Raw genomic sequence first — 17027 nt, forward strand, 5'->3', positions numbered from 1 at the left:
TGAAAAACGAATGTGGCACAACATTGACCAAATCTGTGTTTGTAACTCAATACATTGCAAAAAACTAAACAATGTGTAAAATGTTGTTATTGTATGTAAAATAACAACCATTGTATTAATCTCTTACAAAATAGTTACATTTTGTAATACATACAAGGACTTGGCATATGTTCTTCGACGTTGATTTTTCAAGCAGGAAGTCGTGATAAAATTGTTTCATAAATCAAAATTCCAAAATGAATACACAATCCTTATCCATAAGGCCACTTTGACATATATACTCCCTGCTTAGAAACTTTAGTACAATAAAATTTCAAGCAAGCAAGCAGACAAACAAACAAAATATACGTTATATTAATCCTTTATGAGGATGAAACACAGTGGATTACATAATAACCGCTGAAATGGAACAATACAAATAAATGATCTCGTACAACAGCTGCAAGGACATTGTCATAATGCCATTTAACACATGCAAGATATTTATTCTAGCTGTGTATAATTAGACGTATCAAATACAGCTGTGCGCATGCTCGAATTCGTTTTACGAAGTAGGACCTAGGATCTAGGAATAACTACGCCAACATGTCCTCCGAGGAAAGCAAAGTGGATCAACAATACAATGCTGATTTGGGATCGATATATCACACACCTAAAGAGGAGACAATGACACCTATTTCTGCAAGTATAAAAGGTACTTTTATGATTTTAAAATTAGACGGTGACTTGAAATCAGAATTTGAAATGTACTGCTTGATAATTTGATGTTATACTGATGACACAGTCAGGCAACATAGAACATGATTGCCTTTTTTGATTCAAAATACAAGATTTACTGCCCATACAATGGTCGAGAAAATATAAATCACAAATCCGGCATCCTAGTACCACAGAATGAATAATTTTATTTTAATATTTATAAAACACAACAACAACAACAACAACAACCACAACAACAGCAACAACAACAACAACAACAGTTTTAGTTTTGATAAGCAATTTTCATAATTAATAATTTTGGGTAATTAAGCCATATGGAAGAATGCACACTTCAAATTCCATAAAATGTGGTTAAAACCTGTAAGCGTGTTGGCATAGCTTTTTTTTAAAGGTCTGATGAGTAATTTGCACAAATAATAATTTTCAGTAACCAGGTTATTTCTTAAGAATGCATACTTCAAAATTCATCTAACTTAGTACACACATAAGACATAACAAATCACACGTATTTGACATAATGTTATTTTTTAAAAGTAGTATGGAATTGTGATGTGTAATTTGCATAAATAATCATTTTTTTATTATTAGGTATGCTTTAAATTTCATATAGTTTCATATAATTAATTTATTTTCCAATTAAGAGGTACATCATGTAAAAGAGTTATAGCTCAGACTTTTGCATTCCAACAATATGTGTAGGACCAACAAATCTATGGTATTGCCCTTATGGGATGCATTCAGTTTAAATCTGTTCTTGTACGTATAAAAAGTACAGTGGTACAGATTACAGTCAAAAGTAAATAGTTGATTTAAGCAGTACGTCGACTACTGAATTACGACTCTGGTGATTTTACGGACTTTATTGGAACAGTTGACAATTTAGAAAAAAATAAAATGGCCCGATTACGGAGTACGGAGTACGAAAATACCCTTGGCAACCCTTTAATAAGTATTGAAACCCCTTGTTATTTTACAGGTGTGATTCCTAGTTGGTTAAAGGGCAGCCTACTTCGTGTGGGGTCCAATATGTTTGAAGTTGGAAAAGACAAGTATAATCATTGGTTTGATGGTTTGGCTTTGTTACTTCGCTTTAACATCAGCGATGGTGACGTCACTTTTCAAAGCCAATACCTACGAAGTGAGACTTACAAGAAATCGTTGGAGGCCAATAGAATCATTGTCACCGAAGCAGGTACAAGGGCCTCTCCTGATCCTTGTAAAAGTATTTTTCGGAAAATATTTTCGTATTTCATTGATGATGATGGTGATTCACAGTCGGATAACAATGCCATCAGCTGGGTTCAGATTGGTGAGGATTTCTACGTGTATGGAGAAGGTACCCAGATAATGAAAGCCGACAAAGACTCCCTGAATGACATGAACCAAAAGGTCAGTTAATTACCAGTAAACAACTCCGGGTGATATGCCCGGCCCCAAGGTTTTGACCAGTTGACGACATATACAAATATGCAATTGATAGTCAAGGCCACGTGTCACCATTCTCGCAAGCCGGAGCAATTTTTCCTGGCTGACGCAAAGAAAAATAATGAATTTCGGCGTTGGCTGATAAGACTCACCGTAGAGGGCGTGTGATGTATGACGATGACTTGTCACATGTGTGAGCGCAGGGTAAAGGATGAATAATTAATTTTGTTCTCGCGATTTTACGGATTTCTCATATCATTTTTCTTCATATTTCAAATTTTAAATATTGCCACCATAACTATTGTTCCCTTTCACTGTTTTTGCCTATTTCCGACAGTTATCACTGTCTTATCAGAGTTTACCAGATTTGCATTCATTAGTCACTAGTATAGTGCTAATCCTAGAACAACCTCACTGGCAATGTGCATTGCATAGTAAGTGTACACATCCACTGATAATGATCCGACTAATGGAAGCACACTGTCATTTCTTTGCAGTTTGATATCTCACAGTATTTTGCCCTACATACTTCAACTGCTCATCCCCACACGGCTGAAAATGGAGATCTATACAATATGGGATCAAACTTTGCCTTTAATTCATCGTACAAGATTGTAAAAATCCCGAAACCAAGCCCCGGTATGTATATAATGTTTGTGTCCTATTTAATTTCAACACTTTGTTTGGCTGCTATTAATCAAGATGAACTTATGTTATGAAGATGTGGCCTTTATACACAGAGTCTTAATTTGCATCATTTTTTGAACGAAATTGTGCTGTTTGTAATTTTAGTTTTTTTTTAACTGAGCACATGCATATTGAAGTTTGCTTTTTGTATAATACTTTCCCACTTTGTGGTCAAAGCGCTTTCCAATTATTACCCCTGGCATCTATAGCGGCACAACGGACATTTTAATCCTCAACTCCCTGGGAGCATACAATCCAATGCAGCCTTTATAAGCGCATAGGATTAAAGCATTCACATTGCAACTTTTATCCTACCAGGTCCCCAATTATACAGCTAGGTAGATAATTACAATATAGCAGCATATTTATATTTCTTGATCAATGAACAGGCACCGACGATCCACTGAAAGACGCTTCCCTAGTATGCTCCTTTCCAGTGAGTCAGTTCCATCCTTCGTACTATCACAGTTTTGGTATGAGTGAAAATTACTTCGTCTTCGTGGAGCAGTCATTGGTGATCAATCTCCTGAAATTACAATTCAGGAATATGACAGACAAATCAGTTCTTGACTGTTTTGAGTACCGCGGAGATCAACCAGCTCGTTTCTACGTGGTTAAACGTGATACTGGTGAGGTTCTACCTATCAAGTATACAACCATTCCATTCTTCATGTTTCACCACATTAATACTTATGAAGAGGATGGTCACATCATAGCAGATGTCAGCGGTTACAAAGATGGCGACGTATTTCCCGATCTGTATCTAGAGCCACTACGGAAGGGTATTGTACCAAGAGGTCCCCAACCATGGAGATTTGTTTTGCCTTTAAGTATAGACAAGGTAAGTAATTTACAAGTTTTGTTTATTTTTTAAAAGTACATATACTTTGCCTTTGCCTCGATTCGGATAATAAACTGCGAGATTCGTCGTTGGTGGCGCTCTGTTTAGCAAACAGCGAATCTTTCATCAGGCTATGTGGATACATACACGCTAAAACTGCACTAGCTGCAACTGGATTTAAAAAATATATATATATAATGACTTATATTGTTCACCATGACATGTATTCAATCTATACGGGAAGGCATATGCAGTACATAGTATTTTGCAATACAACCAATCAAATTGTTTTTGGGGTCCGCACCCAATGATTATCCACAAGACGTGACTTGTTTTAAAAAGCGAGTCATTCACTCGCTCTTATTACACAGCTGACGGGTTATAAAAATGCAAAAGTGTAAAAGGAAATGTAGACTATTCTTAGACTACTAGTCCAATATTATACATGTTGGCCTGCATGCATTTGTAGTGGCAAGATGCAAGGGCGATGATGAAATATGGAGTGAGTATTCTAAAACAAGATAGGAGTGATAATTGAACAGAAGTGGTGACATACTAAGTATTTTGTTCCTAAAATACCTTCGTACACAATTTTGAATGATTACATTATCAAGATGAATGTTGGCAATTTTAACATCGATCAACGTCGTATCGAATTTTGAAAATTATTTGATTGATTGATTGATTGATTGATTGATTGATTGATTGATTTATTCATTATTTGATTGATTGATTGATTGATTGATTGATTGATTGATTGATTGATTGATTGATTGATTGATTGATTGATTGATTGATTGATTGATTTTCTTCAATGGAAAAAAAATATACAGAAAGCCGCATTAGGGACGGAATGTGTCAAACTAGAAGGTATGACTGCTTCAGCTGTTAAGAAGGGAAATAACAGCGTATATTGTATGTATGAACCACTCATAGACTATGGTAAGTGAAATAGGAATGTCTTAACTTCATATTTCAGTCACCAATATCAACAATGTCATCCTTTAAGCAGTTAAACCGTGTCACTGTTCTAGATTTCAACATTTACTGTTGATGTGTGTTGTATATAAGCACACGGTTACCTCTTAATTATATGCACTCATAGCATACTATACTGGGTACGTAGAACCCTGCATTCATAGAATCTCACACCTGGTAAACTACTTACATTTACTGAAATAACCACACAGAGAGCCTTACCAAAAGGTACACAGATGAATGATATATTAAAGATGTCAGCAAAGAAAGCCCTTGTATGCAGGTAAAATAACAATTTTACATGTACATTTCAGAACTTGAATTACCCAGAATGAACTATGATCATTATAATACCAAACCATACAGATATGCATATGGAATGGGAAGATTCTTTCAAGACGTAAGTTAAGTTTGTTTCTATGATTGAACAAATTTTGTAAATAATAACTTATATACACAAAGAGCAATCGTGACAATTACAAACATCATACGAAGAATTTCAAGTTCTGCTTTTAAAAGATGAACCAGTCACGTGATATCAGCTGAGTGTGTAGGAGACAGCGATGAAGATATAGAGGCAGATTTAAGAATTATGCATAATGTTAAAAAATTCTATTTTTTTTCGAAAATAAAATTGGAAATATTTCGAGTTGTTAAGTATATCGAGAACTGATGCAGGTAAATGTTGGTATAGTAGGAACAAAAGTTGTCTGGTCGTCATCATTTATAGCGGGAGATAGTGAGATAATTTGGGCCTTTTGCAATCATATCAAGCAGTCTTCCATTACTATAATTTATGTCTGCATAGCTGGTAAAAATGGATGCCAAAGAGAAGACGCACAAACTTTGGCATGAAGAACACTGCTTCGCATCTGAACCTATATTTGTACCTGCACCAGATGCAAAGGAAGAAGATGAAGGTATGTTTTCATTTAATAGGTTTTCAACGCTCAGTTACTGTACAATAACACTTCATGTATTCGTATTGTGACGAGAATTGGATAGGATGACCCTTCAGGTAAATTCTACAACCACTACAAATCTGAAATGATTTATTGTTGATAGCTATAGGTGGATGGTTTGAAAAAATTGTAACGACCCAAATTTTCAGTGTAATATTTTTTTAACAGTCAATCTTTATGTTATGTGTTGCATGCCATGCCCATACGTTCTCGTAGTTCACCTGAGAAAGCAAATTTTCCATTTTAATTAGTCCGGGATAGAAATTTCTCCAAAGGCACATATTTTCCCTTTTTGTGATATTATCATTATACACAAATACTAGTATTTAGAATGTCTCTCCTTTATATTCAGGTGTGGTATTGTCTGCTGTCACAACATCACAGGAGTCAAAACAGGCTTTCCTCCTTGTATTGGATGCCCAGACCTTCACAGAAATAGCACGTGCCGAAGTACCGACAGAAATTCCTGTTAGTGTCCATGGCATGTTTGCGCCAAACAAAGAATAAGACGGTCAATAATACAGACGCATGCGCAGTTACATTAAGATTAAAATCGTTCCTTGAATGTGCTCAAACGTAAAGATAAGTCTAAATTTGAATTTTTTGGTATACACTAAATAAATCTGGTTAATATTTTATTTGTAAGGGCCATTATTTGGATTAGGAAAGAACACGACTTGGTGATTTGTTTCACCAACAGCGAATACAATTTAGTATTAGCTCCGTTTCATCGAGATTTGATTGAAATCAATCGCCAGGTTAATGGGCAAACCAATGCATACTGTAAAATGTTTGACAAAAATTCATTTGTGGCAGTCAGTCAACATAATTTATTGTAAGTAGAAGGTTTAACATCTTTTACCATAAACCTAGATATTTATTGATATTTACTTTTAAATTTTAAATGCAAAAATAATGGTTTACTGAAGCTTCCCACAGAAACACTCAGTAACAGTTATTCCTCAACGACAAACCCTGACTGTGATTTGAATATCTGATAAACAAAACAACCCAAGTTTTAGCTATATTATATGCGAAGCTCCCAGGACTGTGAGAGAGTCTAGTATATCCCTAGGTTTCGTTGATATTTCCCAATAAAAATACCCACATTACAGGAATTCTCTGCATTCTGTAATTGTCGGTCTGTCGGATTTCACAATGAATCTACAACAAATGTACAACATTGCTGTAATTCTGACGGTTCTGTTGAACATTGATGGATTTTCAATACTAATATAATATATTTGAGTTTACTATATATTTGTTTGCCTTTATTTTGTAACCATCTGTTTATTATTTTTGAGATATATTTATGTTGTAACAAAGTATTCTCATATATATATATATATATATATATATATATATATATATATATATATATATATATATATATATATATATATATCAAGATCTCAACTATTATTATGATCTATCATAAATATTTTGTCCTCTTAAATTCTTAAATTTAATATTATAAATATAAATATAAATATAAATATTAAAACGACAGCAAGCAATATATAGTTGGGAAAACGTTAGTCTTAATTCCATTGTATTTTAAAATAATATTTGAATATATTCAACCTAACATTTTCTGATGTGAATACTGAGTAACAACCTAGGAGAGCGTGAACGGGCTAAGAGAGCGTTTACATTAAATTTCCCGTGGTTCGAAGTAAAGCGGGAAATTATTGTCTGTGCATGACGTAATTACGTGCTAATCGTTACGTTGGCAAGCTTTGCACAGGTGTTCTGTGCAACGCGGTGTATTTAAACGAATGTTTGGGAGTATTCGTCAGTCGAGCATTGCCACTGTGTGCAGTGATATCCACTTCAAAAAAAGTTTGTTTTTTAGTCTGGCAAAATTCGGTTTCTTTCGGAATTCATTTTTTGTTCAGTTGTTTGCTTCGATTGATATTTTGCAAAGCCTTTTTCGTATTCTGTAAAAAAGATACTCGACTTTTTTAGCACCTGCAGCATTGCATTCGAGTACAGGTTTCCAGACGTTTTTCCCCTAAAAATTGCAGGGTTTTTATTTCTGATTTTTCCTGGGCGGCCAGGTGCTTCTTGTACTTTTTGAGATTCGTTTTATGCAGACCTCTTCCGTAATGTTTTCCAGGGTCTTTCGCAAGTTTCGTACCGGTAGCCAGTGTGGCTGTCCGGCTTTTCAGTACTTCTTGTATTGTTCTAATAAAGTTCTGCGTGGCCGTGCACACATTAAACAGGCAACGCTTCCTCCTACTATGATTTGCGTCATGTGAGTGTTTGTGTGTGTAGTCTGGTTAAGACATAATATAGTCATCCTTCTATCTAATTATACACAGCTAGAATAAGTATCTTGTATGTGTTAAATGTCATTATCACAATGTCCTTGCAGCTGTTGTACGAGATCATTTTTATTGTCCCATTTCAGCGGTTATTATGAAATCCATTGTGTTTCATCCTTCATAAAGGTTTAATTAAAAGTATATTTTATTTGTTTTTTTTAAATTTTAATGAATAATTTCAATGTATTAACATTTCTAAGTAGGGAATATAAATGTCAAAGTGGCCACATGGATAAGGATTGTGTATTTATTTTGGAATTTTGATTTATGAAACAATTTTATCATGGCTTCCTACTTGAAAAAGTCCTTGTATATATTAACTAAATCAATTGTAAGAGATTAATACAATCGTTGTTATTTTACATACAATAACAAACATTTTACACATTGTTTAGGTTTTTGCAATGTATTGAGTTACAAACACAGATTTGGTCAATGTTGTTCCACATTCATTTTTCAAGTAGGAAACCATGATGATAAAAATGTTTTATGAATTAGAAATCCAAAAATAAATACCTAATCCTTATCCACATGGTCACTTTAATAGTCTAGACATGACTGGTGAAACTAGCAGGCTGATAGCTCACGCTATAAACTAATGAACTATGAAAGTGTTTAACTCATCAAGGAAAGAGCGTTTTTCTTTTAAATAATTCAGTAGAACAAATCTTTCCGCCAACAAACAAAATTATACACAAACATTCCTCGCCCATCTTTTTGTGATCTACCGAGATACTTTCACGTGAAAAAAAAACCACATGAAAAGCTGCAAAAAAAATGAGTAGGGAAAGTATAGTTTCCCTACTCATCTTCATCGATGATTGAACAGATGTTGAAGGTGGCTCCGTGTAGGGCAATTTATATTGGAGCGACCCATGGTAACTACATGTTCTATTTTCATCCAAATATTAAAAATAGTCAACCCATGAAAGTGACGAGAAACAGATGGTGGTACCAGGCTGGAATTATTGATATTGTTCAGAAGTAAGTCGGTTATTTAACGTGTATGTTGGACGTGAGTGATACTGTAATTTATTATGCCTCCTAACAAATGGTGATTATGGCTCTTAGCTTGTCTTTATTTTGCTTTTTTCTGACCACATTGTGATATTTGAATCGAAGCGATTGATTCAAGTCCTGTTAGTTTTATAATACCAGCCTGGAAATTGATATATATACATCACAATTTTGCTGCAAAGATATTTTGTATTGTGTTTCTATATATTCCCACTCACATATTCAATCCTTTGATAATAAACCACTGACTTTTTAAAGAAAAGGTCCAATCAAACATATTGGCAACTTGAGTTAGTAGTTCTTTGTTGATATGTATGTGAATTTTGGAAATAAAATGAAACATATTGACTTTGAAATGTCAAAACTTGGGTAATTTTCTGCCATAGCTTCATTAACTGTACGCAGCCATTTTGTGAATGTTTGTCAGAATCTAAGGATATAGTTTTCTAGGGAATGGTTATAGACTTTGTGTAGAATCCTACCGAATGCTGTGGAATTTTTATGGCAACATAATGCCAGTTTGATTCATTTATTAGCTGAATCTGTGTTTAAAGTAAAAGTTCACTTCGGCTTTGACACCCTCTTTGCAAAGGAGTTTATTAGGAACATAACACATTTTGGAGTACGAAACTCCATTTCAAAGTAATATTCCATGGCGTCGAACAACGGTTCGTAATGGTTTAATATCAACGATTAATAGAAATATCTTGTCTAACAGCAGTGTCTTGACGCCTTTCTCAATGACTACACAGATTTGGCACCGACAGACGTTTTTGATGTTTTGAAGAGCGCCAACTATACGTACAAAGTTGCATTCATACTACAGATCATGCCTTTAGTATTTACAGGATTATAAAACAGCAATTGAATTACCCTGTCAGCAACGAATGAAAACGAGTGAAGGGTTTCATATCAGATACACTAACGACTCACTACTGTTACTACATAATGCAACTTTCTGAATCAGTACTTAAACTTTTCCTAGTCCGAAACGTTTTGAGAAGAAACCCTACCCTGTCAGTCAGTGCAATCAAAGGTAAGCGAATAACAGTACTAGTGCCCGTGTGGTGTAATCGCTGTACATGTACGTTTGACATTTCGACGAGAAGACAATGTTCTCATAGCTAGCCTTATCCTGGTCTGATGAATTACTAAAAAAATGACTGTAGTTTATCCACTTTTAATACGTCAGTTGTATTTTGTGCTGCTATCATTATTTTATGAATTCACTGCATGATATTTTATATGATAATTTTTCATTTTGAAATATACAGCTGCAAAGTCCAATTCATATATTACTATGTTTACCGATAATCGTATGCGATGCTGCCCCCTATGTAAACATGTACATGTATAATTGCATGATGCTACAGTTTTTGGTTCGTGGAAATAGGCTACGTATACGCTATGCCAGGTTTACATAAAAACAGAAATGTTCACATTCAAAAACTAATATCGTGCTTCATATATGTTGAGCAAACATTATATTACTTTTCACTATGTTACGAACACTGAATTATTTCGCCAAGTCTTCACCCATGGAACAAATATATCGTGTAGTTTCGTTTTCACCCTGTGTAAAATTGTAAGCAATAGTTATACCAATTTATAACGATATAAATTGTAATTTGACCTTTTAAATTTCACTGCGATGTCAATATTTACGTATTACTAACCCAATCATCCGTTCTGCACCCCCTTCCACCACCACCACCACCACCACCACCACCACCACCACGAATTATGGTTCAGCCAAATGTTGTCAAAATATCCGTTTTATGTGTGAGTGACCGAACAATATGGCCGAAACCAACAACCCTTGAGTATATGCATAACAGTTTACCTGTCCACTAACATCCTCACATTTCAGTACAATAACTGTAGACCGGTTTGCTTCCTTTTTAGCAATTTAGAAATGTCCCGAGCACACTATAAACACTTCATGTTGTGAGGTCAAACTGTTCGAATGACTTAATGTGGCAGTGGCACTTTCACGTACACGTATATCGTTATTATGATTTATTACATACTAACCTTGAGGCAACTTATACTACTGACTTCCAGGTATGTACACCATAGGTCAGAAACTTTTCATTCAATAAGTATTGACATGAATTGTAATTCATGCCACAGACCACCAGACAACACAGTTATTACACGTACGTTTCTTAGTACAGCGGTAAGAAATCCCCCCCCCCCACCTCACCCCATCCCTCTAAGATCTCCCATGTGGGGTCGAAACGTCGGTAATAAAGTATTAACGTAGACTATAAAGGAATTGTCAACTTTATTCATCAAACCAAATTTTACCAATCTCAAGTTCATGTCTCCCAATTGGTTTGTCATTGTAGTTGGACTGACTGCAGTTTTTAGTGAATGTAATGAATATGCATTGTTCACCTAATTGCATAAACATTTCTACTGACTCCCATGAGGCAATGTGCCCCACAGCAAAGATCCCAATTGTCCTCATAATTTGTACGTACACGATTTGTTTATTTAAGGATACCACACTCCAGTAGATGTAAAACCAAGCAAGATGTCTACTGACCAAGAAAAGAAAGATACTCCTATACCACCAGGTAAAGATCAAACTGATAAAAGCAATGTTGATAAATCAAGTACAGACGGAACCAAGAAACAATCAAGATTGGGTATGGAAGCTAAGAAAGAAGAAAATCTTTCCGACTGGTATTCTCAGGTAGACTTTCAGTGTTTTATTTACAGAAATTATCTTTTGTCAAATTTTATTTTGATACATATAATTATTGCAAGACATCTGAATGGTTTATAGTTAAACAATATAGCATATCATATATAAGTGAAGGAATAAATCACATAAACGAATTCTTTGTCGCCCGCTTTTTTCGTTACCCTTCTTTCTGTTATTCCCTCCCTCTCGCCACCATGTTTATATCTCCAAATTCCATTTCAATTTACAGGTTATCACCAAATCTGAAATGATAGAGTACTATGACGTCAGTGGTTGCTACGTCTTGCGTCCCTGGGCGTACAACATATGGGGGGAAATCAAATCTTTTTTTGATAGGAGGATAAAGAAACTTGGTGTCGAAAACTGTTACTTTCCAATCTTTGTATCTCAGAGTGCACTAGACAGAGAAAAGACACACATTGATGACTTTGCTCCAGAGGTGATGTATCTGACTATTTGTTATAATTAGCATTCAAGGTTTCTTTCCTTGTCTGTGGATTTAAGTTTTAATTGAAATATGTTTAACTTGTGTTATCGATATGATAATGATGAAAGATTCTAATGCAATTTGCATATGTATGCAGCGTCTTTATTCCATCTGAGGCAACAGTTTTAATGAGGACACGTACTATCATTTTTACCTTCGCTAAGAGAAGGGTGCGTTATGTCCTTATCTGTCTGTCTGTCTGTCTGTCTGTCTGTCTGCCTGTCTGTCTGTCGATTGTGTGAACACTATATCTCAAAACTACAACATTAATTCTGAGACTATTGAAACTTATACATATCTTCTCTACGGGATTAGCAAGAACTAATTAGGTATTGCATTATTTATACACAAAGAATTATTGTGAATCAATAAATCAGAACTTTATATACTTATTTATTTATTTATTTATTTATTTGATTTGATTTGATTTTTTATTTATATATTTTATTTACATATATCAAATAATTAGGTTGCCTGGGTAACAAGATCAGGTTCATCACAACTCCCTGAACCCATTGCTATTCGACCAACTAGTGAAACAGGTAATCAGTTCTAATTGTGTGTGTTTTATTTGTTTATTTGATTCTTTGTTTACATGTTTTATGACGTCAGATGTACGAAGAGTTGACGATTTATTTTGCATATGTTTTACATATTTTTGGAAATGTTATTATTAGACGTCAATGATTTCAACTAACCCGAAATACTTACCCTTTCTAGTTATGTATCCAGCATATGCGAAGTGGGTTCAATCACACAGAGACCTGCCTTTGAAATTAAACCAATGGTGCAATGTTGTGGTAAGTATTTGCATCCCGACTTAAATTAAATCGCGAGCCTTTACACACACTATTTGCATATCTGGTTTACTTCGGCGGCTTCTGGGAGCAGACTTTGCAAACCTATTTGAATTAAACCATGTATTTGTTGTAATTGAAGGGTATATAAATCAAGTTCTTTGACCATCTTATCCGTGTGTGGGTACAAGAAAGACGGGATATCTAATGAATGATAGATTATGGTAATCGTGTAGAAAGACTAGCTAGTGATTTTGATTTATTTTGATATTTCACATATTTACCGTTTGCATAAAAATACGCTTTTGTATTTGACAGCGATGGGAATTTATGCACCCACAACCATTCCTGCGAACACGTGAATTTCTATGGCAAGAGGGTCACACAGCCTGGGCGAATCGTGCAGATGCCGTGGAAGAAGTTTATACCATCCTTGATTTCTATGCCAAGTTGTATGAGGAATTATTAGCCATTCCAGTGGTCAAGGGAGAGAAAACAGAAAAGGAAAGGTTTGCCGGAGCTGATTTCACAACCACTGTCGAAGCATACATATCTGCTAATGGTAGGGCTATCCAGGTAACTGGCTCCGTTGATTGACACTCAGTTCTTCGATGGTCAATATCACTGGTTACAGAGTGACTAGCACTGGCTGGAATACAATCCCTTCGAATTCTTTTTTAATCAGGTCATAACTGTGCCCCTATTGTTTGCTTATGGCAAAGCAACTTAGTATTGTTGTATATTATTATAAATCAAATCGTACTCACATTACTTTGTTTATAAAATGTAGGGTGCAACGTGTCATCACCTTGGCCAGAATTTCTCTAAGATGTTCGACATTACATTTGAAGATCCAGCACAGGTAAGACTATGTGTCATTCAACGCTTTTTTCTTGGGAGCTATAACTTTTCAAAATTTAACACAAACTATTTTATTAACCAAAAGCAACAGATAGTTCATTTAATTAGATAGTTAGTATTAAGATAGCCAGTTAGTTGTCATTGTTTATCATGTATTTCCAAAACGATGAGAGAGATGGCAAAATTTATGCTTTGTAACATTTACATGTAGGTGGTACCAGGTCTTGGGTGATTTTTACATCAGCATTTGCTTGATTCGAAAATTTCAGAACATTCTTTGTGTTCTTTCAGCCTTCCAAACACGAATATGTACACCGGAACTCCTGGGGTGTGACAACTCGTACCATCGGTGTGGTTTGTATGGTGCATGGTGATAATCTGGGCCTGGTATTACCACCAAGAGTTGCATGCGTACAGGTTAGTGCCTTAATTTCACATGTAATGCTCCCATCCTCCATAAAATGTTGTAAACGGATGTACTACTAGAGTGAGTCTAAAAGGACGTACACGTACGATTTTCTTCGTCCCCATACCTGTAACTTAAACAGTGAAACTTTTCGAAACAAACTGCCCACAACCTTCTGTGTGTCCTCAAACTGTCTTTGTTCAGCAGCACGTATTCCATTACTCAGGGAGTAGTATTATGGTTATTTCGCAGGATGTTGGAGAATGTTATTACTCCCCAACAACTGTATCTTAGTGACCTTTCTTTAATTGTTCTCTCTGTAGACCATCATTGTACCATGTGGCATCACTGCAACACTATCTGAAGATGACAAGAAAGAGTTGATGGAAAAGTGTCAGGAGTACGTAATAATATTCAGCGATGCTGATATCAAAGCCAAGGGTGATTTCCGAGATAACTATTCTCCAGGCTGGAAATTCAATCATTGGGAGTTAAAGGTTAGATGGTGTTTTTTTTAACTATTAAACATAATCAAACTATCTTTCATAATCATAGAGTTAATGTTGTATGTGTGACTCGAAATTGGAAAAGGAAAGCCGGGGCTAAATAAGATGATTTACTACATCACCCTGTTTTGTGCATTTTATGAAGCAAATATTCAATACTTTAATTTGCTTTCTGACAGGGAGTGCCCATACGTATAGAACTGGGACCACAGGACTTGAAGCAGAAGCAGTTCGTGGCAGTGCGTCGAGATACTGGCGAAAAGGTTACGCTGTCCGAAGAGAAAGCTGTTGAGCAGATCAAGTCATTGCTGGAAGATATACAAGACAACCTCTTTAAAAAGTGAGTTTCGGTGGTTAATATGGCATTTCAGATATATATGTACTTTGTACTATCAGAGTGAAGATATATACAAGTATTTAGGTTTAAAAAATAATGATACATATTCTAGTGTTATCTTTATCTTATGACACCATAGAATCATCGTGAGTAATGAATATTTATTTCATATATATGACATAGAAATGGCCAGTCAGACATTGATATTGACCTACGAGGTCCCTCTTCAAGGTTAAAACACTCAAACACTTAGATCATCATTCAGTTTATCTTATTATTTCCCTCTCTCATTTGAACTATTACAAAAATCCGAACGGACAATTGTGTTGTATTAACGTTTATACTGCCATGTGCTTTGATTAAGTGCTGAAAATAGTGTATGACTAGCATTTGAATAAGATTACTATTCTTTGTTATTGCAGGGCTAAGAAACAACGTGATGAACATTTGAAAGTGACTACAGATTGGAACGAGTTCTGTACTTTTCTTGACCAGAAAAATGTAAGTTTCACTCCAAAGATGATAAAAATAGCCTGTGTAGTTGGTGACATCGGTCGAGTACTCAATCGTTTGTGAGATTGCAAAATGTTTGTCTGTGACTAAAGGTCGGATGTATATAGAGAGGATGCAATTCTATGTTTGCAGAGTGAAATGAACGGTTACTTCATTGCACAAGGATACACCTTCAAATATAGAAACATAGCTTATCCTTGCCCCAAACTAATATATTGAATAATATGTTTCTCTTTCTCTTGAGCAGCTGATCATGGCACCATTCTGTGGCGAAATCCCATGCGAAGAACGAATAAAGAAGGGTAGTGCAAAGTAAGTCTCAACAAAATTCACACGAGAAGATTTTATCGTGGAAGAATCAACTCAGTACAAAACTCCAATCTCACAATTTCTAAAACAAAATTTTTTTTTCTGTAAGTCATCTTAACAGCTGGACACGAATGATTGGGTGAAAGTGAAATTTTTCAATAAAGTTTACACCAATGAAATATTTTACCAATAGTTTTGCGGTCACAACAACAATTAATTGAAATTATATTTCCACCTTTAACACAGGGATCAAGATGTCGAGCCTGGTGCTCCATCAATGGGTGCCAAATCGCTGTGCTACCCATTAGAGCAGCCGACCGAGGTGACAGCCACAACTAAATGTATACATCCAGATTGCAAGAATACAGCAATCAAATATTGCATGTTTGGACGCAGCTATTAATCCCAACTTCAGACCACTTGACTATAGTGGTCTGAATCCAAACATAGTCCACAAAAATGCAGGACCTATGATAATCATAAATATTGGTAGTCATACTGCATTTAGTCCAATGAATATCACAAATCTTCATAAAGTATAACATATACATTATTAAAATACTAATAGTCAGCTCCAATCTGTCATGTTCGATCATTTCAAAATGTGAATATCCGTAATTTATTTTGCACAATTGAAAATCATGTAGCAACACATATCTCTCCTTTTGATTTTTTTATAATACAGTTTAATATCAATCTTAAACTTCCATCTGTTATGGTCAAGTCTCAAGGCAGTTCTCTACTGTGAAAGTTAGGTCACTATAATAATTATTGCATCCACTGTGTTTATTTTCTGGTACAAGCAAGCTAAATATTTATGTTCAAATCCATTTTCACAAGGGGACCCTTTCTTATGCGCAGTCAGTTCATAATGCAGCAAATGTGCGAGGACAGTGTGTGTATACGTCAAGGGTTATCAGTGTAACACTGAAATACTACTTCCTACTTGTACAGTTAAGAGGTTAGAGCTACGACACTTTGTTGTCCAGATTTTGAACTTATAGGCGATAATTTTAGATTACTTCAGTAGTTTATATCTTAGGCATCTCAATAGTCTTATTGTTGTAGCAATGTAAAGTCATCACTGAAATACCCTTTTGAATGTTATGGTCTGGATTGGGCAACATCTACGTTCCACATG

At 35.2% G+C, this 17027-nt stretch overlaps 2 protein-coding genes across 2 annotated transcripts; both read left to right on the forward strand.

The window, feature by feature from the left end:
• Nucleotides 1–569: 569 nt before the first annotated feature.
• LOC144439258 (beta,beta-carotene 15,15'-dioxygenase-like) lies at nucleotides 570–6825 on the forward strand. The gene is made up of 8 exons (XM_078128532.1): nucleotides 570–694; nucleotides 1697–2109; nucleotides 2643–2784; nucleotides 3222–3673; nucleotides 4507–4615; nucleotides 4966–5051; nucleotides 5460–5571; nucleotides 5966–6825. The coding sequence occupies exons 1-8, from the start codon at nucleotides 586–588 to the stop codon at nucleotides 6118–6120; spliced, it is 1578 nt and encodes a 525-aa protein (XP_077984658.1). The 5' UTR covers nucleotides 570–585; the 3' UTR covers nucleotides 6121–6825.
• Nucleotides 6826–11496: 4671 nt separating this feature from the next.
• On the forward strand, nucleotides 11497–16289 carry LOC144439259 (bifunctional glutamate/proline--tRNA ligase-like). The gene is made up of 12 exons (XM_078128533.1): nucleotides 11497–11658; nucleotides 11900–12109; nucleotides 12627–12699; nucleotides 12878–12957; nucleotides 13273–13530; nucleotides 13745–13816; nucleotides 14107–14232; nucleotides 14545–14718; nucleotides 14907–15067; nucleotides 15487–15565; nucleotides 15825–15889; nucleotides 16133–16289. The coding sequence occupies exons 1-12, from the start codon at nucleotides 11497–11499 to the stop codon at nucleotides 16287–16289; spliced, it is 1617 nt and encodes a 538-aa protein (XP_077984659.1).
• Nucleotides 16290–17027: the final 738 nt, after the last annotated feature.

This window comes from Glandiceps talaboti, chromosome 8 (assembly GCF_964340395.1).
Source record: "Glandiceps talaboti chromosome 8, keGlaTala1.1, whole genome shotgun sequence".
NCBI classification, from domain to species: Eukaryota; Metazoa; Hemichordata; class Enteropneusta; family Spengelidae; genus Glandiceps; species Glandiceps talaboti.

Bases quoted from the DNA above. Each gene is read 5' to 3' on its own strand.
- LOC144439258 (XM_078128532.1), top strand. From the start codon at position 586: ATGTCCTCCGAGGAAAGCAAAGTGGATCAACAATACAATGCTGATTTG. The intron at 695-1,696 runs GTACTTTTATGA...GTTATTTTACAG, and splicing joins TATTTCTGCAAGTATAAAAG to GTGTGATTCCTAGTTGGTTA. The intron at 5,572-5,965 runs GTATGTTTTCAT...CTTTATATTCAG, and splicing joins TGCAAAGGAAGAAGATGAAG to GTGTGGTATTGTCTGCTGTC.
- LOC144439259 (XM_078128533.1), top strand. From the start codon at position 11,497: ATGTCTACTGACCAAGAAAAGAAAGATACTCCTATACCACCAGGTAAA. The intron at 12,110-12,626 runs GTGATGTATCTG...TCAAATAATTAG, and splicing joins TTGATGACTTTGCTCCAGAG to GTTGCCTGGGTAACAAGATC. The intron at 15,068-15,486 runs GTGAGTTTCGGT...TTGTTATTGCAG, and splicing joins CAAGACAACCTCTTTAAAAA to GGCTAAGAAACAACGTGATG.